This window comes from Triticum aestivum, chromosome 7A, assembly GCF_018294505.1.
Source record: "Triticum aestivum cultivar Chinese Spring chromosome 7A, IWGSC CS RefSeq v2.1, whole genome shotgun sequence".
Taxonomy (NCBI): domain Eukaryota; kingdom Viridiplantae; phylum Streptophyta; class Magnoliopsida; order Poales; family Poaceae; genus Triticum; species Triticum aestivum.
Window position 1 is genome coordinate 123446419 of NC_057812.1, and position 21689 is coordinate 123468107.

General features: G+C 48.2%; 1 protein-coding gene across 4 annotated transcripts; it reads left to right on the forward strand.

Moving 5' to 3' along the window:
* Positions 1 to 11: 11 nt before the first annotated feature.
* On the forward strand, positions 12 to 14688 carry LOC123151068 (UMP-CMP kinase 4). Of its 4 annotated transcripts, XM_044570855.1 has the most exons (10): positions 52 to 243; positions 1135 to 1227; positions 1495 to 1549; positions 1665 to 1782; positions 1862 to 2018; positions 2152 to 2232; positions 2328 to 2435; positions 13756 to 13827; positions 14153 to 14197; positions 14411 to 14688. In XM_044570855.1, the coding sequence occupies exons 2-9, from the start codon at positions 1171 to 1173 to the stop codon at positions 14159 to 14161; spliced, it is 657 nt and encodes a 218-aa protein (XP_044426790.1). In that variant the 5' UTR covers positions 52 to 243; positions 1135 to 1170; the 3' UTR covers positions 14162 to 14197; positions 14411 to 14688. The 4 variants fall into 4 exon arrangements, with proteins under 4 accessions (XP_044426789.1, XP_044426790.1, XP_044426787.1 ...); XM_044570854.1 differs by lacking the exon at positions 14153 to 14197 and having other exon boundaries at positions 12 to 243; positions 1181 to 1227; XM_044570852.1 differs by lacking the exon at positions 14153 to 14197.
* The last annotated feature ends 7001 nt before the right edge of the window (positions 14689 to 21689 follow it).

A 21689-nucleotide genomic window follows, 5' to 3' on the forward strand; every position in this document is an offset into this window, starting at 1 on the left:
CGCAATCCAACGGCTAGGAGACGGTCTGCTGAGGCACCTGGCTGGCCATAACTGGCTCGCGTGCGGCCACTTTTTCAGCCGGTTCCTTTCCTAACTCCTCTCGCCGCCGCCGCCGACCTCCTCGGCTCCTCCCTTCGCTGCCGCGCCTCCCTCTCCGTCCTCCTCCTAGGCAGGTGCTGCTATCTGGCACCACTCTCGCCGATTGGACCCACTTCTAGCGACCCGCCCAGCTCGACAAGTAGGGTACGTGTCTCTCTGCTCTGCCACACTTCTCATCCCGGTTTGATTGTTCCAGCCTACAGAGTAGAAGCGGCAGATCAAAATAAACTCCATGGCTAGGTCTGGTTGCCTGTCTGCCTGATGGATTCATGGATGCTTTTAGCCACTAAATTGGCTCTGTTTATTGGGGAAAAGTTTTCACCCAAAATAGTGAGTTGCTCTAACAGAGGCCTCCAGTGGCTTACTGGTTAGGTTCTGGTGGAGTGATCTCCTGCACTCAGCCGTGTGGATCCGACCAAGAAATAATCAATTAACAGAGGGTTGTGTGCCACTGGCCACATCTAGGAGTGGTTGCCGTCATTTTTGTTGCCTTGTGTTCGGTACTTTGTTACAGAGCAGCAGTCCAATATTTAGGATGAGCGACATATGGTTTGCATAAGTAATGCCAAATATAAGTGGCCAAGAGTGACTTTATGCACAGCGATGATTGTGTATAAAATGCTAATGTATCGCGTACGCGTAGGCTAATTCAACCCTGAAGAAAGAGTGTTGGCGTACAGGACTGTGAATGTCAACTTTTCTGTTTTGAAACATTGATAGCTCATTTGCGTGCGCAATTTATAATCAGAGCTATGAATCAAGAAATCTAAGGGAAAATCATGATGAAAAATGAAAAGCTGTAGGTACAATGTGGTAAGATAGTTTGTCTATATACTGTTACTGCAGCTGAAGCAAAATTATGGCCTCATTTGTTTAGCATTTCAAATCTTGAAAGCATGGAAATAAAGGAAACTGCAAGTTCATCACCCTTCTTGCTAACTATTTAGTTTAATTTTGCTACGTTCTAATGCACTGCCAGTTTACAGTAGAGTAGAGTCTTGACACTTTCCCTCTTTTCTGCTGAGCCATCCAAAGTTTATTATCCATTGCTTGCTCAAGCTGAGTCATGGAATGCTTGCAGCAATGAGCACAGCCGTGGATGCTTCAGTGCCTGTCGCCGAGCAGGAGGTATGTTTTTCACGTTAGGGTACAACTTGCAGTTGTTACTGGATTCCTAGATTACTTTTGAGTCTTCATCTATGTATCCCATTGCTTTGTAGTTTAAAACTGTACATGACACTTATGTTATGCATGCTCTTTAATATGTAAGGCAGGTACCCTCAATCTCAATGTTATATTAAATTTTGATTCCATTTTCAGTGTTACCAGTGAAGTTAATCCTGGATTAAATCCTCACATTCTTACTTTGATCGATTGAATTGCTCGTATTTGCAGGATGGTGCTGCGAATATCTTGGCTGGGAAGAAAGTTGCAGTTGTATTTGTTCTAGGTAACTTCTGTATTCCGTAACGATGGCTCCAACTTCTTCATAGTGGAAAATGAGCTTGTTGTCAGTACCTATGCTGCTGCCAATTCATGGCTTCTCATTTTATGCAAAACCACAGGTGGTCCTGGAAGTGGAAAAGGTACACAATGTAGCAATATTGTGGAGCATTTCGGATTTACACATCTTAGCGCTGGAGAGCTGTTGCGCTCAGAAATCAAGTCTGGTTCTGAGAATGGGTAACAAACCTGCTCGACTCCAGAGGTTATATTCCTTATTTTATTAATAACGCTTAATTGGCTTTTTTCTCCCCTACAGAACCATGATTGACAGCATTATAAAGGAAGGGAAAATTGTTCCATCTGAGATAACCGTAAAGCTCTTACAAGAAGCAATGGTAAAAAGTGAAAATGACAAATTCCTCATTGATGGATTTCCAAGGAATCAAGAAAACCGTCTGTCATTTGAGAATGTTGTAAGCCCACTTTGTTTTCGGACTTCTATAAAATAATAGAGTTCCTAACTTCAAAATTAGTTGGTACTTTGACCTTTTCCTTTTGTGTTTTAAAAGCAAACTAACGACCTTTAGTTATTATACATTACTGCAGATAAAAATATCTCCTGAGTTTGTGCTATTCTTCGACTGTTCTGAGGAAGAGATGGTAAGGCGTCTTCTGGGTCGCAATCAGGTTAGATTTAATCTCTTATGTTTATTTGCTGGATTGTATGTGACATGATCTCTTCATTGCTTCTAACATTGTTTTCTTTTGTTGATCAACTGCAGGGAAGAGCTGACGATAACGTTGAGACTATCAGGAAAAGATTCAGAGTTTTTGAAGAATCAAGTTTGCCTGTAGTTCAGTACTATGACTCTAAGGGCAAGGTTAAGAAGGTATATCCATTTTTTTATGTAAAAGGATATGACACGCTTCTGCACAACAACTTATTCTTCACAGTGTCACATAAATACTTGTTGTGATTTAAGATAGCCACGCGTCACCAGGAAATGATTCAGTATTTTTGTACAATCCAGCTACATATAGTTGAGTACTATCTACTATGATTCAAATGCTAGGTTAAGAAGGGGTATGATTTTGAGTGCAAAAGCATATGTCATTCTTCTGTAGAACAGTTCATTGTTACCAGCCTTATGTATCGACTTTTCATAAATTATTAAGAGCCATGCTGTAGAATTTTTTAGTATGTCTAGCAAATGCTCCTGTAGTTCAGGGTCTATGTTATGACCGGCCAGGTCTATGGCCGCAGGAGGCCCAACAGGCAGGCTTAGGCCCGCAAGTTATCTTAGTTTTATTTTCAGATTATGGTTATATATACGAGCTGTAAGACTATTTTGAGAATTAAGCAATAAGACTATTTCTATTGCCCGGCTCCCAGAGGAGCCGGAAACCCTAAACCCTAGCCGCCTCCTTCTCTCGCCGCCGCCGCACCGCGCCAGGACGGCGCCTCGCCGCCGGCCGCCGCGCTCAGGCCCTCGCCCTTCCCCCTCCTTTCCCTACTGTCTCCGGCCAAGACCGGGCAGAACCCTAGCCGCTAACACCTTGGTATCAGATACCCGGATTTCGACCATGTCTTCCCCGCCAATCCCACCACCGCCGCCGCCGCTCCCCCACGCCTCCCCCACCGCCGCTGCCATCGATTCCTCCACCACCGCCGCCGCGTCGCCGGGTACTACGGCCTCCCTATCAGCGCCGCTCTCCTCCGCCCCCGGCACCACGCCGGGCCAGGGCCAGCCGCACCTCCCCATCCAGCAACCATCACTGCCGCCTTCCCCAGCGCCGCCGCAATCCACGGGCCGCCGTCGGCTCCCACGGAGGCCCGGCCGCCGTTAGGGGTCCAGTGGCAGCCCGAGGCGTCGGGCGTCACAGGGCACTACGCCGGGCCTTCCACCCTAGACCGGGCGCCGTCATCAGCCCTCCGTACCGCCGAGGCAGTGGGCCCGGGCGCGCCACACCAGCAACCGCCCCGGTTCGCAAAAATCGACTTCGCCACGTACGACGGTTCGGACGACCCGCTTAACTGGCTCAACCAATGTGACCAGTTCTTTCGTGGACAGCGCACGCCCGCGTCCGAGCGCACGTGGCTGGCTTCCTACCATCTCCGCGGGGCCGCCCAGACATGGTACTACGCCCTCGAGCAGGACGAGGGCGGCATGCCACCGTGGGATCGCTTCCGCGAGCTATGTCTTCTTCGGTTCGGACCACCGGTACGCGGGAGCCGCTTGGCCGAGTTGGGCCACCTACCGTTCACCTCCACGGTGCAGGATTTCGCCGACCGCTTCCAGGCTCTAGCGTGCCACGCACCGGGTGTGACAGCCTTACAGCGGGCGGAGCTCTTCGTCGGCGGCCTTCCCGACCACATCCGCGTGGACGTCGAGATGAAGGGACCACAAGACCTTCAGACGGCCATGTACTATGCGCGGGCGTTCGAGCAGCGTGCCCAGGCTTTGACGTCGACGCGGCCATCCGCGCCACGTGGGGGCCGTCCGCCTCCCCGGCCGCCTCCGGCAGCGCCGGCGTCCTCTACCACCGCCCCGGCCGCTACCCCGGCCCCGACGCGGCCGTTCCGGCGCCTCACTCAGGCGGAGCAGCTGGAACGCAGGCGCTTGGGCCTGTGCTTCAACTGCGATGCGCCCTATGCGCCGGGCCGTGTTTGCCCGCGCCTCTTCTACCTGGAGACGACGGACGAGACCGAGGAGGACACCCTGGAGGCTGACCTTGACGCCCCGACTCTTGCGGAGCCCGCAGCGGCACCCGCACCGGCCCCGGCTACCGCCCTAGTGGTGTCCCTTCACGCGCTGGCCGGCATCCGTGATGAACGGACGATGCTTTTACCGGTCATGATCCATGGCGAGCGCCTGGTGGCCCTCCTGGACACAGGTTCCACGCATAATTTCCTGTCGGAGGCCACCATGCGGCGTCTTGCGCTCCAGCCGGCTGGAGGGGAACAGTTGCGGGTCACTGTCGCTAATGGCGACCGTCTACGCTACCACGGGCTCGCCCGCGACGTGCCCATCACTATCGGCGACGAGCACTTCACCATCACCTGCGCCGGCATCGATTTGGGCTGCTTCAACTTCATCCTCGGCGTCGACTTCTTACGCACGTTGGGTCCTATTCTTTGGGACTTCGACGCGCTGACGATGACCTTCTGGCGTTTGGGTCGTCGCATTCGGTGGGAGGGCATTAGGGGGGCCGCACCCACACCCCCTCTTCAGCTGGCCGCGACGACCACGGAGGCCGAGCATCCGCTCTTGGACGGGCTCCTGCAGCAGCACCGGGATCTCTTTGAGGAGCCACAGGGTCTGCCACCGGCCCGGATCTACGACCACCGTATTCACCTCCTTCCGGGATCGGCCCCTGTGGCCGTACGGCCTTACCGGTATCCACAGCTACAGAAGGACGAGTTGGAGCGGCAGTGTGCACTCATGCTTGCCGCCGGCATCATCCGCATCTCCACGTCCCCATTTACAGCACCGGTCCTCCTCGTTCGTAAGTCGGATGGCACGTGGCGTTTCTGCATCGACTACTGCGCCCTTAATGCTCTCACATTGAAGGACAAGTTTCCTGTTCCGGTTGTCGATGAGCTTCTCGACGAGCTGCACGGGGCGCGCTTCTTCACCAAGCTGGACCTCCGGTCGGGGTATCATCAGGTGCGCATGCATCCAGACGACATCGCCAAGACGGCGTTTCAGACTCATCACGGCCACTTCGAGTTCTTGGTGATGCCCTTTGGCCTCTCCAACGCCCCGGCGACATTTCAGGCCTTGATGAACGATGTCCTCCGGCCCTACTTACGTCGGTTTGTGCTCGTTTTCTTTGATGACATTCTTATCTATAGCGCCTCTTGGGCAGAGCACCTCCAGCATGTGGCCATCGTCTTCAACGAGCTTCGGGCGCATCATCTTCATCTTAAGCGCTCGAAGTGCTCGTTCGGGACACCTTCGGTCGCTTACCTCGGCCGAGGGAGTGGCCATGGACGCCGACAAGGTGGCGGCTGTCGTCGCCTGGCCGATCCCGCAGTCTCCGCGGGCTCTTCGCGGGTTCCTTGGCCTCGCGGGGTACTACCGGAAGTTCATCCGGGAATTTGGCCTCATCGCGGCCCCGCTCACGCGTCTCCTCCGTCGCGACGCCTTCTCTTGGGATGCGGAGGCCACTTCAGCATTCGAGGCCCTCAAGGGGGCCCTCACGACGGGACCCGTACTGCAGATGCCGGATTTCGACCTCCCCTCACCGTTTTTTTTTGACTGTGAAGACAGTAGGAAAGGCTCCTACTGCATATATATTACTAAAACCTCAGGGGGTACAATTACATGCGTGATTTACATACATGGGTGGTTGAGGCACCACCATGGGACACCCTAGTTTACAAGACGCCTACTGTATGGACCCAACTATGGCAGATACAATATGTTGTTTGGAAGGTTTCACTCTATATCTAAGATTGTCAAAGTCCAACTTAAACCTCTGTTTCCAGGAAGCAATTGATGGCTTAATTTTCCTAAAGTGGTGGTTGTTTCTCTCCTTCCAGAGACTCCAGGCCGATGTCAAAAAAATATCCATCCACATCTTTCTAGGGTGCATGGTCTTTTGATGTTTGATCATGTCAAGTCTGTCATGCTGCAAAGACCAGTTGAAGCCAAGATGTAGCCAACATTCCTGACTAAATGTGCAGTGAAAGAAGAGGTGTTCCACCGTTTCTTCAACATGTTGGCCACAAAGGAGGCAGTCGAAGTTTGTCCCAATGTTGTAGTGCCTCCTCTTGAGCGTGTTTCTGGTGTTGAGGCGATCAACCAGCAGGAACCACCCGAATGTTTTGAGCTTGGGAGTACACTTTGCTTTCCATAACCAACCGAAGGCTTCATGGGCAGTTACATCTCTGAAGTAGAATCTGTAGTATGATGATGTCTGGAAAGTATTGCCGCCCCAAATACGCTGCCAGGTGTCATGTTCCTCCGTAAGAGTGTTTTCGGCCACTTCAAGTTGGATGGATCGCAGCTCATCATGTGCCTGAATAGAAAGCGGGAGTTGAAAGTTTTCCTGCAGATGGGGGGACGTGAAAATGTGTTGTACCGAGACATCTTCAGAGATAGCATACGAGTAGGCTCTCGGGCAACTATCAGCATATATGGACTGGCTCCAATTATCTTTCCAAAAGAGCGTAGAAGATCCATTCCCAATTTTTACGTGCGTGACGCCGCGATATATGGGCATTAGCTGAGTTAAGTCTTTCCACCAGAAGGAGCCACATGCATCATGTGCATGAGGGATGGAGTCACCATAGTAGGAATCCCAAATGAGATGTACCCAAGGGATATCATGCCTGTTGTAAAACTTGTGGAGAAACTTAAGCAGCAAAGCGTCATTCTGTATTTTGAGGTTGACAACTCCCAGTCCACCATTTTTCTTAGGCCTGCAGACCATGTCCCAAGCCGCAAGAGAATTGCTCTTGGTCCCATCTTCGGTCCGTTTTTGCCATAGGCAATGCCTTCTAATCTTGTCTAGTTGGGCCACAATTTTTGGTGGGATGCGAATGGTACCCATAGTGAACATGATAAGAGAGGTTACCAACGAATTCATTAGAGCAAGTTTCCCCGCGTACGACATTAGAGACATAGCAGCCGTAATGTTTCTTTCTGCTTTGCAAACAAGCGGAGCCAGATCCAGCACGGTCGGACGAGTGGTGCCTAGGGGCAGCCCCAGATATGTGAACGGCATGGAACCCACTGTGCAACCTAACAGCTCAGCCAGTTCTTTGCATTTGTCAGGAGGCGTGTTAATTGGCACAAGTGTGGACTTATGGAAGTTGATTTTGAGCCCTACTGACGTGGCGTAATCCTCCAGGATTTCCTTAATCTTGGTGAGTTGCCGGGTGCAAGCTGGCAGGATGATGAGTGTGTCATCCGCGTATTGGATAACTGGGTAATCCCCGTTAGTGTCACGTTGGATTGGTAAGTCCAGAATATTATTCCGAAGAGCCTCGTTGATTGCAGATTGAAGGAGATCCGCAGCTATAACAAATATCAGAGGCGAGAGGGGGTCACCTTGTCGCACACCGCACTTGCATAGGAAAGAACTTCCTGGAGTACCATTTAGAATGACTGAGGATTTGCCAGAATTGAAGATACTTTGCATCCAGTGGAGCCATTTGTCATTGAAACCCACTTTTTTCATAATGTGGAGCATAGCCGAGTGTTGAATAGTGTCAAAGGCTTTGGCAAAATCAAGTTTCAGTAGGATAATCTCATTTTGCGAGGCTTGACACTGGTGAATATACTCGAAGGCCCACGCTAAGCAGTCATGTATGGATCGTCCACGCAAGAACCCGTACTGATTACGGTGGACTATCTGCAAGATGATTTTTTGGAGACGATTGGCCAGTAGTTTGGTGATCAGCTTAAGGCAACAATTGAGCAAAGTGATTGGGCGGAAGTCATTGACCGTCTCCTGGGAGGCATTCTTTGGTATCAGAGTGATATAACCATAATTTACGCTTTCAAGATTCAAGTCTCCTCTGTGAAATTCATTGCATAAGTTGTAGAAATCATTTTTAATGATAGGCCAACAAGCTTTCAGAAAGGCTCCATTGAAACCATCCGGGCCCGGGGCTTTGTCCGGGGGCATTTCCTTAATCGCAGCATCAATTTCATGCGTTGCAAACGGGGCAGTGAGGCTATCAAAGTCCACTTGGTGACGGAACAGAGACGATAGGTTGAGTTTCATGTTAGGTTTCGAGCAAGAACCCAGCCTTTGTTTGAAGGCTTGAAATAAGATAGCTTCTTTACTTGCATGATCCTTGACGGTATACCCATTTTCAGATTTTAGGGTAGCAATGCAGTTTCGTCTGAATCGTTCCGTGGCAACAGCTTGAAATTTTTTTGAGTTTTCATCGCCAAACTTAATCCAACGGATTGTGCATCTCTTCTTCCAGTACTCCTTTTGGTAACTAAGGAGTCGTAGGAGGTGTTTTTTGAGGATTTTTTTGAAGTTACGCTCAGGGATCGAAAGTGTACGTCGTTCTTCAAGACTATCCAGCTCAAGAAGGGCCTTATTTGAGTTCTCAATGGCAATTTTTAGGCGGGAAATCTTTTTGCTCCAGTGGGATAGGGCGTATCTGACAGCTTTCAGCTTTTGACAAAGGATCGAAGCTGCATTTTTGTCTTTGCCAAATTTTATGGGTTTATTCCAAGCATCCTCCACAGTCTGCATAAAGCCAGGGTGCGCAATCCAGTAGGTTTCAAACCGGAAGATCTTGCTCCGGGGGATTGTGGATTGAATGACCACGGAGCAAGGAATGTGATCAGATACAGGGCGGCCCAAAGGGTTTACCATGGTATTGGGGAAGGATGTCGTCCAGTTGAGCGAGGTGAAGAACCAGTCTAGTTGTTCGAGCAGGGGGTTGATCTGCATGTTCGACCAGGTGTAAGCCCTACCTTTAATAGGAAGTTCAGTTAAGTCTTGCTCACGGATGAAGTCGTTGAAAGTAAACATATCCTGGGCGTTTCCCCCTGGTAGGTTTCGATTGTTAGGCGATCGAATGAAATTGAAGTCTCCAAGCAGTAGCCAATCTTCAGTCAGCGGAATTGTCAAGTCAAACAACCATTTAGTGTAAGTATTACGCTGCTCCCCTTGACACGGGCCGTAGATGTTAACCAACGTCCAAGTATGCGCATTTTGAGTGGAAGTGAAGGTGACGCCTAACGCAAATTGTTCCTCAAAGGCGATCGTACCAGAGAAGAGAGCACTATTCCAGATCGTAACAATTCCCCCCGACGCTCCGACAGACGGGATATACGCAAATTTATCAAAGCGTTTTGGACAAATCAACTTGAAAGTGCTAGCATCAAACGTCTGCATTTTAGTCTCTTGAAGACAGATAATCGCACATCCACTAGACTGGATCGCATTAGATAAGGCTAAGCGCTTTTTGTCCGCATTAAGACCACGAATATTCCAACAAAGTACGTTCCACGACTGCAAAAGAGCCATTAAGCGAAGAAATAAAGCGAGGAATCAAGCTGAGGTTGATGAAGAGGTCCCCGCCGGGTCTTCAGTGAAAGCAGCAACCGTGAGCTCCTCCTCCGGGATAGCACATAGATTTGTGCCAATGGCTTGCATTGTGGCAATGTCAGTTGGAGGAGGGAGATCTTCAGGAGCCATCTGATTTGAAGCAGCAGTTGCAGGACCAGCAGAGACGGCTGTAGGAACAGTGCGAGGTTTTACCTTGGATTTAGAGACCTTGGCTTCAGACAGAGAGGTGGTGCGAAATCCATCATATTTGTTAGTACGAGTGCTGCGACGGAGAGTGGAAGTGTCAATGGGGACTGGCGCCTTTCCTTTGCGTTTATGAGTTGAAGAACCCACCGCACTGATTGTAGATTCAGAAATGGCACCTGTTGCAATCTGAAGCAGGCCAGTCTGAGTTTCAGAGTGATGTGCAGCCAAGTCCATGAGGTGTGAATCAGTCTCCAAATCAGAACTGAAAGTGTTGGTTTGTACCACCACAGTGGCAGAATCCTCAGTTTCAGTCAGCAGCACATGAGAAGCTTCCATGGAGCCCTGTGGTTCCAGCCTGGACTGATCAACAAGTGGTGCCTGGCTGTCAGAAAGTTCCTCAATGAGTAGTGATGCAGTAGTTGCCGGAGCAAGCAGAGTATTTTGTGAGAATTGAATGCCAGTAGGGCCAGCAGTGACCTGAACTTCAAAGTGCATAACCTCGTGTCTGAATCCAAAACCAGCAGCCCATGGTCCCCTTGTAGCAAGTATAGGCCGGATGGCATTGAAAAGTGCAGTATTGAGTTGCTGTCGGGGAACAGGGTTGGCCAAAAGGATTTCCATGAGGGAATCGCCCTGAGCAGATAGACCAAAGCGCATACCTTGGTCATGAATGTCGACAGAGATGGTAACCACGTCAGCAGCAGCAGATGGAGCCGCCAGAGCAGCAGAAAAGGCTCCTGGAGAAGTCGCTGGCATAACAAGCAAGTCGGAGACAGTGGCATCAGATTCTTCCGAGGATGTATATTCAGAAGATTCAGTAATTGCCTCATGCCATGCTTGCATAGGATTGTCAGTGACATTATTGTCAGGAACCACTCCATGCATAACAGTCAAACCCTGAGAGGCCAGCCAGGCTTGGAAGTTCATTAGGTGGGGTGGCATAGGAGGAGCTGGAGGTTCAGGCCAGGGAGCCCACTCTTGGTTGGGAGCTTCTGCATTGTTGTGATGCACAGGGTGATTGGGGGCAGCATTCTGTACCAGCCAGTTGTGAACTTGCTGCTGGTAAAGCTGTTCAGCAGTGAGTTCAGGCCCGAACTGAGGATGTGGATTGCCATCTGCGGGAGGAGGTTCTTCATTTGGAGGCAGCACATCAGGCAGCAACCCATTCCAGTCATTGCTTCTCAAAATAGTAACCTGGACCGTCCAGCAGTCTCGTGCACCTCCCAACTGCCAAACAATAAAACTCTTGGGCACGAGATTCAGACGGATAACACGAGCTTTGATGAGCATGTACCGTCTATCCTGGCGAGGATTGTACCAATTGACAAGAGATCCATAACCCCCTAAAGCCTTGGTGATGTAGTAGTCTGTTTGGTAATCGTAAGGAAATCCAAAAAACATCAACCAAATCTCTGGGCCAAATGAGGTGGTGCGTCTGTTAAGAGCTTCATTATGCGGCACAAAGGTGATAAGCAAATCCCTTTGACTGCGACGCTTTCGGTGCGGGGTTCGGTGCGGTCCTACACCAGGGCGAGGGACTCGCTTTCTTCAGCCGCCCCTTTGCCGCACGCCATCTCAAGTTGGCGGCGTATGAGCGTGAGCTCATTGGGTTGGTGCAGGTAGTACGCCATTGGCGGCCCTATCTTTGGGGTCGTTATTTCCGGATCCGCACGGACCATTACAGCCTCAAGTTCATGCTGGATCAGAGGCTCTCGACGGTGCCCCAGCACCAATGGATCAGAGGCCACTTCATTGTCGAGTACCGGCCGGGTCGCCTTAACACCGTCGCCAACGCCCTGTCTCGGCGTGACGCCGATGTGGACGACGGTGCGGCGGAGGGGGCGGCCTTCTGCATCATCACCAGGCCCTCCTTCGCCCTCTACGCCGACATCCGCCTGGCGACCGCTGCCGCGGCCGACTCCCTCCTCCTACAGCAGCAGCTGGCGGCGGGAGAGCTGGAGGAGCCGTGGCGCCTCGCCGATGGCCCGCTTCTCCATGGGCGCCGGGTCTTCGTTCCGGCGCACGACGATCTTCGCCAGCAGGTGCTGCGCCTCGCTCACTCGGCAGGCCATGAGGGAGTGCAGAAGACGCTCCATCGTCTCCGCGCCGACTTCTACATTCCCGGTGATCGTGCCCTGGTCCGTGACTGGGTACGATCGTGCGTGACATGCCAGCGCAACAAGACGGAGACTCTACGGCCGGCTGGCATGCTTCAGCCCTTGGAGGTCCCATCTCAGGTTTGGGCGGACATCTCCATGGGCTTCATCGAGGGCCTCCCCAAGGTGGGTGGCAAGTCCGTCATTCTCACGGTGGTCGACCGCTTCTCCAAGTATGCTCATTTCATCGCGCTTGGCCATCCATATTCAGCGGCATCTGTCGCACGGGCCTTCTTCGATGGCATTGTCCGTCTCCACGGGTTCCCTTCTTCGATCGTCAGTGATCGGGACCCCGTGTTCACGGGACACGTGTGGCGTGACCTTTTCCGGCTGGCGGGCGTGAAGCTACGCCTGAGCACCGCCTTCCACCCTCAGACGGATAGCCAGTCTGAGATCGTTAACAAGGTGATTGCCATGTATTTGCGTTGTGTTACAGGTGATCGCCCTCGCGCATGGGTGGACTGGCTTTCGTGGGCGGAGTACTGCTACAACACCTCTTATCACTCCGCCCTCCGTGCTACGCCCTTTGAGGTGGTGTATGGCCGGCCACCCCCGCCGATCCTTCCTGTTGATCCGGCCTCGGCACGGACCGAGGTAGCCGGGGCTCTTCTGAGGAGCCGTGATGAGATGCTCGCGGAGGTCCAGCAATGACTCCTGCAGGCCCAGCAGTTGGCCAAAGTTACTATGATGGCCACCATCGCGAGGCGGAGTACGCGGTGGGTGATTGGGTCTGGCTGCGTCTACTTCACCGCTCTACGCAGTCCTTGGACCCACGCGCGAGGAAGAAGCTCGGTCCTCGCTATGCCGGTCCCTTTGCGATCCTGGAACGCATTGGGAAAGTGGCTTACCGTCTGCAGCTTCCGGCAGGCGCGCGGATCCATGATGTCTTCCATGTCGGGCTGCTCAAGCCATTCCGCGGCGAGCCACCCGCGGCACCGCCGGCCCTTCCACCGATCACGGACGGGCGTCTCCTTCCTGAGCCAGAGAAGGCGTTGAAGGCTCAGCTGCGCCGAGGCTCCTGGTACGTGTTGATCCGGTGGACTGGACTATCAGAGGAGGACGCTACTTGGGAGCAGCGTGAGGAGTTCCGCCAGCACTACCCCGACTTTCAGCTCGAGGACGAGCTGTTTGCGCAGGCGGGGAGAGATGTTATGACCGACCAGGTCTATGGCCGCAGGAGGCCCAACAGGCAGGCTTAGGCCCGCAAGTTATCTTAGTTTTATTTCCAGATTATGGTTATATATACGAGCTGTAAGACTATTTTGAGAATTAAGCAATAAGACTATTTCTATTGCCTGGCTCCTAGAGGAGCCGGAAACCCTAAACCCTAGCCGCCAACTTCTCTCGCCGCCGCCGCACCGCGCCAGGACGGCGCCTCACCGCCGGCCGCCGCGCTCAGGCCCTCGCCCTTCCCCCTCCTTTCCCTACTGTCTCCGGCCAAGACCGGGCAGAACCCTAGCCGCTAACAGTCTAATTGAGTGCAGGTGATACCTGGAATATCAATAATAAGCACACATGAACTCGAGCATGGTGAAAAGAAGTAGTTTATAGAATACACTGATCTCAGTGAACCAGTGCCACACAACAGGGCATACTCTCAGCAGGGACATTGGGAATTTGGAATGAATATCTCATCCTTCAGTAGAGGCTGTAGAGAATATATAGTAGCGAACAAATAGGTGCATTTGTACAATCCGATATATCAAGTTTTCTAGTGTGCCGAGACTTTATTTTTGTGTATGCCCTTCCATTAGCGCTTGGCTGATATGCTTTCTTGTGTACGAACTTTGATCACCTGTTGTCCAATCCACTGTTTAACCAGATTAATGCTGCAAAACCAATCCTTGAGGTGTTTGAAGATGTGAAAACCATTTTTCAGTCCTATGGCCCAAAGGTAATGTCATTTCATACCCAATTGACTAAGTTTTGACAATTTCTTAAGTTCACAGATGTAACATACTCCCTCCATTTCAGTATACAAGGCCACTTTATATTTTTGGCGCACATTTCAAAGAACTTTCTGATGATATATTTTTGATGACATATAACCCATATTTTGTTGACCAAAATTATAAGTCAAAGTTTGACAGGAAAAACGAAGTGGCCTTGTGTACAGAAATAGAGTAATATTATTTTGTATTTGGTATATGAAATGTGAATACCAATTTTACGACATACCGTCTTTTTGCAAATGGTAACAATATGTTCTTCTCATTCAGGCCGCATAGATGCGCTCATGCAAAAATATGTGATTCATTAAAACGGTATGAGCTCTTTTAACTGTTTTTTTTTTCTGTTCCATCAACTGAACATTGAAAGTGAGAACTTAAAAGTCATAATTTCCATCTGCCACTCACTTAGGGTTGTAATCATGAAGCAAGATGGAAACCTACTTGCCAGACTTGCTCGATGAAATACACTGTTACTACTGCTGTTGTCATGCGTGGCCTCATGGCATCCATTACGTGTGTTTTCAGGTGACCCCAGAAGTACCGAAGGAAAAGGCTGGAGCTCACGGCGCGCTACCCTGCCAGCATGCCACTAGATAGTCGTTCATCATCTGATTTATAAGTATTTCTGATCTTTATTAGTGAGTAGAGGGGAACTGGAGCACATATCAGTTCACCTGTGTGCCCACCTCGCTGCCGCAACGAACCATCCCCTTCGTTACTATCGTCAAGTTATGTAGTCTTTGTTATGGACATGGTTAATGATATCTTGTCAGGAAAAAAGATTGCAATTAATCATTCGGCCACATCACTTGTCGTTTGTGATTCAGTAGCAATTTTCTTTTTGGCCTCCAGGAAAAGATGGAGAAAAGGCTTAGGCCATATGCATTATGTCTTTTGTTCAAACGGTTGATATCACAGTAGCGGGCATTTCAGAAAGTTGGTTATCTGTCCACAAGGTGACTAGACTTGCATTATATACCCTAAGGTTGTCTGTCAGTTGATAAAATGCCCAAAAACGGAGTCTATAATAGGGGTATGATGTGTCATTGCGTTGAGTCGATTGACTCTTTTGCCTTAATTTCTATGTATTTCCTTTTGAAATGGATTGACGAATGCAAAAATGTTTACGACTTATAGATTAAAATTACAATTTGAATCACAACGTTGCAACATGCAAAGAATGTGGGTGGTGTCGCTGGGACAGCAGCAATAACATTGCTCACGGCTGAGGCTGAGTATTATTTTGCATTTGCGCCAAAATACTTATTGAGTGTTTAATCAATTGAGAACCAGAAGTCCAGATACATAATCACAGCCTAGTCAACTTGTGGATAAATAAACTCCAATTTTTCGCATAGATTTTTGGGGGCAATTGCAACCGTGCTTATCTCTTCAGTTATCATGAATTCAGACGAGTGGTGAACCTTAGAGCCAAAAAAGGGAAGAACCTTAGGATGTGTTTGGTAGCCTGCATGATCCTGTCATAGTGTTCCCCCCTGAGACATGTTAAGTACAGACATGCTGTGTACATACAACTGCAGTTGTTTGGTAGCCTGCATGTGTACGGACATGCTGAGTTGAGACTTTGTTTGGTAGCATGTATCTGTCAGGACATTGCTAGGCTTATACTTTGTTTGATAGGCTGTATCTGAGATGGTGAGGATACCATAGTTACAAATACATGATAAAAATTCGTGTGCACAATTCAAAGGGTTCTTGGCGGCATACATCATTTGACCAACATTTCGACAATATGTAAATATGAAGAAAAAATACCACTTAAAATATTTAGACATATATATTTGTCAGCAATTATTAATTTATTTTTTAATAATAAATACATAATGTTGCTCATTCTTAAAAAAATATGTGAATCAACACGACATCTTCTCGCAAACAGAAAGAATGAACATGTGAAAATTGCTAGGTGTATTTTATATAGAGGCAAAATTGCATAGCATGCGTGCTTGATTTTTTGTGACACAGATACAAATACACTTAAAGAAATCTTGTGGCATGGAACGACAACAGACATGTTGAACCATTTAAGCACCATGTTATTAAGAAAAGTAACTTGGTTGAACCAATAAATCTTTAGATCCATATTACATATAGTCTCATTCCAAATTCAACTTATTAAAGGGATAGTTCTCAAAATGCACCAACTAACACCAACTCAAACAAGATCAGGATTCTTCTCCAAGATACGCTTGAACGATGCTTTGCGGACTTCCTCATCCATCTTCACAAAATTAAGGTCTTTTCCCTTATGTTCAATCAGATAATCTAAAACAGCCAACCGCTCAGCGAGATCATACTCAACAAGGTCCATTACAGCCTTGTACAAATCAGGGTGTGTTTCGGTATGACATGTGTTGTTGATAGCACTTGCAATCTCACGCACAACATCAGACATGTTGTTAACCTGGATTGAGTCTTCTTTAGTCATAACAAATGTCCTCTTCCTCTTCTTAGTTGTACTAGGAGAAGGATCATTAGTTTCACTAGCACCAACAAATACGAACTCAGCCCCAACAGGACCATTCACAAATCCCTCGCCACTTGTTCCTTGCCCCTCCACAACAATGGGTTTTCCTTTGCCCTCCACATCAACAGGTTTTCCCAATGGCACACCAGAGCCCATTGAAAACCTCCCAGTGGCGAGCTTATCAGCGAAGCAAAGTTCCATATAATTGTAGTGCTCAAGCGGTGTGTTCAGTAATTCAGCATCCGTTGGATGGTCCTACAGAATAAAACAACATTTCAACATTTAAGCAACAGAAGTAACTAATTTCAGCACAAAGAGTAACTCATTTTAGCACCATTTCATCAATGAAGTAATCCATTTGAGCATTTAAAAAAATTGCAATCGTACCTAGTGTGGCCTAAATAGTGTTGCTCTTCTAGCACTATCATTTTCTTGTCATCGTCCCAAAGTGCACCACTTAATCCACGGAGATGAACAATTCTTTGCCACCTAGTCCGCCACTTGCGAAGATGATTGTGCACCTGGGTGTTACTCACATCATAACCAACAAAAGCGGTCAAAGCCTTTGCAACTTTCATTTTATCGGCCTCCTTGAATCCTTTGTCAGTCCTAACACCTTTTGCTGCTACATCTGCAAGACCTTTCAACATGATAGCAGACATAGGCGTGGTCCAGGAATTAGTAACATATTCAAAATCCTAGGTTTGAATTTTTTCAAAATTTTGTTATAACATTGCAACGCTACAATATAAACATTCCAGCAATTTAAAAACAAATTTTAGTACATAAATATAACATCCACAAATTGTTTCACAATGCACCACTCAATTCAAATAGAGGGATTACAACATGAGTCACAACTCAATTATTAGGATTACAAGATCAAGTTTCAACACGATACATCAAATGTGTGCCGCCCCCCTATTCGCCCACATCTGATTTGCTAACTGGTCCCTCTTATGAGCCCAAGAATTATTGTCATGGACTATATCATTGTGATCTTCGTCGGTGGGTTCCGGGTTCCAAGTTTCCTCAGGAGGGAAATATTCATCCTCACCAAATTGAAGTACCCAGTTGTGGAGAATTGCACAAGCAATGACTACTTTTACTTGGGTCTTGAAAGGATGAAATGGCTTATTGTAAACAAACTTCCACCGATTTTTGGACGCACCAAAAGCCCTTTCGACCGATGTCCTCAAAGAAGAGTGTCTTAAGTTGAACAACTCTCTCATTTTGAGGATGATTCCCTCGCCCGTACTCCTTCAAGTGGTACCTTGTGGCACGGTATGGTGGAAGAAAACCCGGTCTCACAGCATACCCCGCATCAACAAGGTAAAATTTCCCTATGAAACAACAACTATTAGCTACAGGAGAACAATATTTATGTATTTAGTTACGAGTCTAGTTTATTACCTGTAGGAACTTTCAACCCATCATCCCTCTCCAATGCATTTGCAAGTATAAGGGCATCATGGGCTGAACCCTCCCACCCCGCAAGTACGTAGGTAAACTTTAGATCAAAGTCTACCGCGGCCATGACATTTTGGGTAGTCCCTTCTTTTCTACCCCTAAAGGCAGCCGAGATCCTTCTTGGGACTCTAGCAAGCACATGAGTTCCATCAATTGCTCCAACACAATCCTAATTAATGAAGACAAATATTTGTTATTCATAAGTCTCATCAATTTTTTGACCTTATTTGGAAACAAGATAATTTACCTTGAAGTATGGATTGAAGGGGTGCTTTGTTGTATTTTAGGGTGGCATCGATTGGAGGGAGGCTGAATCATCTCATCTCGCAACTCTCCAACAGCATAAAGCACCGCCTTAAAATACCTACTAATTACTTCAATAGATCTTCTAAAGATCGGTTGTAGTGTCCTAAACCTTTGGTTGTGCCCGACCACTAGAAGAAACATGGCTACTTGTTCCTCAATAGAAGTATGGATGCTATCCACCAACAATTCTCTCTCTCTAAACAAAGTACACAAACGGAAAAAGGAAGCTTTTCTCATTCTAAGCTGATTTGAGCAATTTATGTCGCTAGAGCGATAAATGTATCTCAAGTTGGACTCCCTAGCTACGGCACGTTCAACCATAGTACCCACAATTATCCCCAGGGTTTGTTCCCTAGCTCTTCTTAACACAAATGTCATATAAGCACACAATGCAGCTACTAGACTGGCTCCTCTCACAATTAGTTGGCGTCGTTTTCTAGCCAAGTCATCCATCTAAACAATTAGAAATACATGAGTGTTCCATGTTTGAAGAAAATAAATGGTAGATAAAGAAAAAAGTTGTGATATCTTGCAAATTATACCAACTAAAAAATAAGCATGATTCACAAAAAAATAACAAATAAGAAAATCAACACAAACTGTGATGAATGGGAAACATGATTTGTCGTTTAGAAAAAAACCAGTGCTATATAAACTAGCACCATCTCTCTCAAATGATACAACCTGGGCATCTAGCAGTCATGTCGTACTAGGAAAAGACATCTAGCAAAACAACTTGGACATCTACTGTATTTAAAAGATCAGTCTGTTATTAGTAAAAGAGTATGCCGATGCAACCTGGACATCTAGCAGTCATGACGTACTAGGAAAAGCCATCTAGCAAATCAACTACATCTATCGTATATGTCAAAGATCATTCTTTTCAATCGAAAAGAACAGTGCAGATGCAACCTGGGCATCTAGCACCAAACATCAAAGGATAAACAAAAGAGAGGATAGTTTTTTTTTCTTCAAACATCAAACGCAGACATCTTCTAATCTACTTTCTCTCTCAAGGTCCATCTATTTCTCATTACGTGCTAGCTGATTATAAGCAGGAGGGTGGAAGATTGAGGAAGGAGTAGGAACGGGAGGGAGGACAGTAGAACGAGGAACAAGAGGTACAAGGGAATACCTTGCTAGGCGATGGCAATGGCGAGTTGGAGCAGCGGCGGCACGCGGCGACCAGAAGATGACGAGGTGGCGAGGAGAGAACGAGATCGCTGGGGAGTCGGGAGAGTTGGGGTAACCCTAACGTTCGTGGGTCCAGATGGGAGCCGGTGGGTTGGGCTCAGATTTTTTCGTGGGTTCCACCCATGCATGCTGACCAGCAAACCTCCTTTCACAGGTTCTTTCCTAAGCGTGGCTACGGGGGTATTCGGGGTGAGCAGAGCATAGCTGAGGAGACCCTGCGCAGACTACCAAACAACGAAAAGTGGGTCGAGTAGAGAACATACATGCTTATGCAGGCTACCAAACACATCCTAAATATTCATGCGTGCAGTTCAGGGCCTGACTGACCGGCGCAAACGTCCCGTCCGCGCACTAGCGATAGGACCGAAAGAACGCATTAGGGCGCGGCGGTATGGCAGTCGGAGATCCTTGATCGCACTCTCGAGCCTCTCTTGGAAAGTCTTGTCAATCGGGCTCCAGGTGTGACAGCCGCCGGCGTGGAGCAGCCCAAGGCGCGGCCAGTTGTCGACGAGAGCGGCCAACGAGTCTTGCTCGACCATGCCGCCCGACAGCGCGAGCTGCTCCAGCAGAGGGAGCTTCTTCGCCACCGCGTGGATGAAGTGCCTGCTCGCCATGTCGAACCGGCAGGTCACGTGGAGGCTCCGCAGCAATGGCGCCCTGTTAAGAAAGAGGTAGATTATTAGTCAGGATTTCGGGTTTAGGAGAGGTATACATACGTGAGACGATTTGGATCGATCGATCGGCGTAGTACAACTCGTTTACTTGTCCTTTAAGGACTTTCATGTATTGCCCTTTTATATACCTCATGTAGTCGCACCTCAGACGGTCTGTCGTCTCGTGCTTGTAATACTCCTTCTTATAGTGATCGCGCTTTCGTGCGTCCGTGATTTTCTCCCGCAAGGGTTTTCACGTAAAATCCGTGTATCTCTGTCTTGTTTATTCTCGTTATTATCTAACAAGTGGTATACAGAGCCAAGTTTACAAATACGAGATTGAGACGAGAGATCAGGTTACGTGTGCGGCGGCGGCGCACGTCTGGGCGATCCGTCGAATCCGAGTGGAGATCGATTTTCGACACGGCAGCTGGCCAGCCGCACGTCGCCGAGTCCGAGTTACCGCTGCTGCTGCTCCACGTACGGGCTTCAAGTCTCGAGGCATCAGGGATGATTTGCTTGCTCCACCTTTTCACGTGGTCAAGCCAGCGCCTAATCGATCTACTACTTCCACGCTACAAGTCATCATACAAAGGGATCGGCTCAGCTACTAGTGCATAGTACTAGTACTGATCAATTTTGGAGTACTGTTCACCTCGAGGGTACTAGTATTGGTTCAGATCTTAAATTGCTACGTCCAACCAGCTACTCTACCAGGTGCTATCTATCCTATATTTTTGTTCACTCCGCAAATTAATTCTATCAAGAATTTTCTATCGGGCTTGTACTACTTTGTGTACATAGATTTATCGACTCATGGCTTCCATGAAGTACGATCTTCCGCTGCTGGACCGTGACACAAGGTTTACCCTATGGGAAGTCAAGATGCGGGCGTTGTTGGCACAGTTTGACTATGATGAAGCACTGGATAGTTTTGGAAAGAACCGAATTGAGGACTGGACTGCTGAGGAGGAAAGAATTGATTGTAAGGCTTTGTCACAAATTCAACTCCATTTGCATAATAGTATTTTGCAGGAAGTTTTGAGCGAGAAAACTGCCGCCGCTCTATGGTTAAAGCTGGAAGGGATTTGCATGACTAAAGATCTCACCAGCAAGATGCATCTGAAGCAAAAATTATTCCTGCACAGGTTACCCGAGGGAGGTAATGTTTTGAATCATATTTCAGAATTTAAAGAGATCATATCTAATCTAGCTGCAATGAAGGTTAAGTATGAAGAGGAAGATACTACTCTAATGTTACTTTGTTCACTGCCAAGTTCTTATACCAATTTTAGAGACACCATATTATACAGTCGTGATACTCTCACACTTAATGAAATTTATGAAGCTTTGAACTCTAAGGAGAAGATGAAATTAATGGTGCCTCATGATGGTTCGAGTTCATCCCAAGCCGAGGGATTATCTGTTCGTGGCAGGACAAAGGAGAAGAACTCACACAATGGAAACAGAGGCAAAAGTAAGAACGGCCACATGGGCCGGTCACAATCCAGAGACAAGAAGTATTGCAGATATTGAAAGAGAGACGAGCATGACATCTCTGAGTGTTTCAAGTTGCAGAACAAGGAAAAGAGAAAAGGTAACAAACAAGGTGAAAATTCTGCTAACGTTGCTCGTGATGATAGTTCTGATGATGCTCTTGTCGTTATTGCTGGATGTGCTGAGACCAATGATG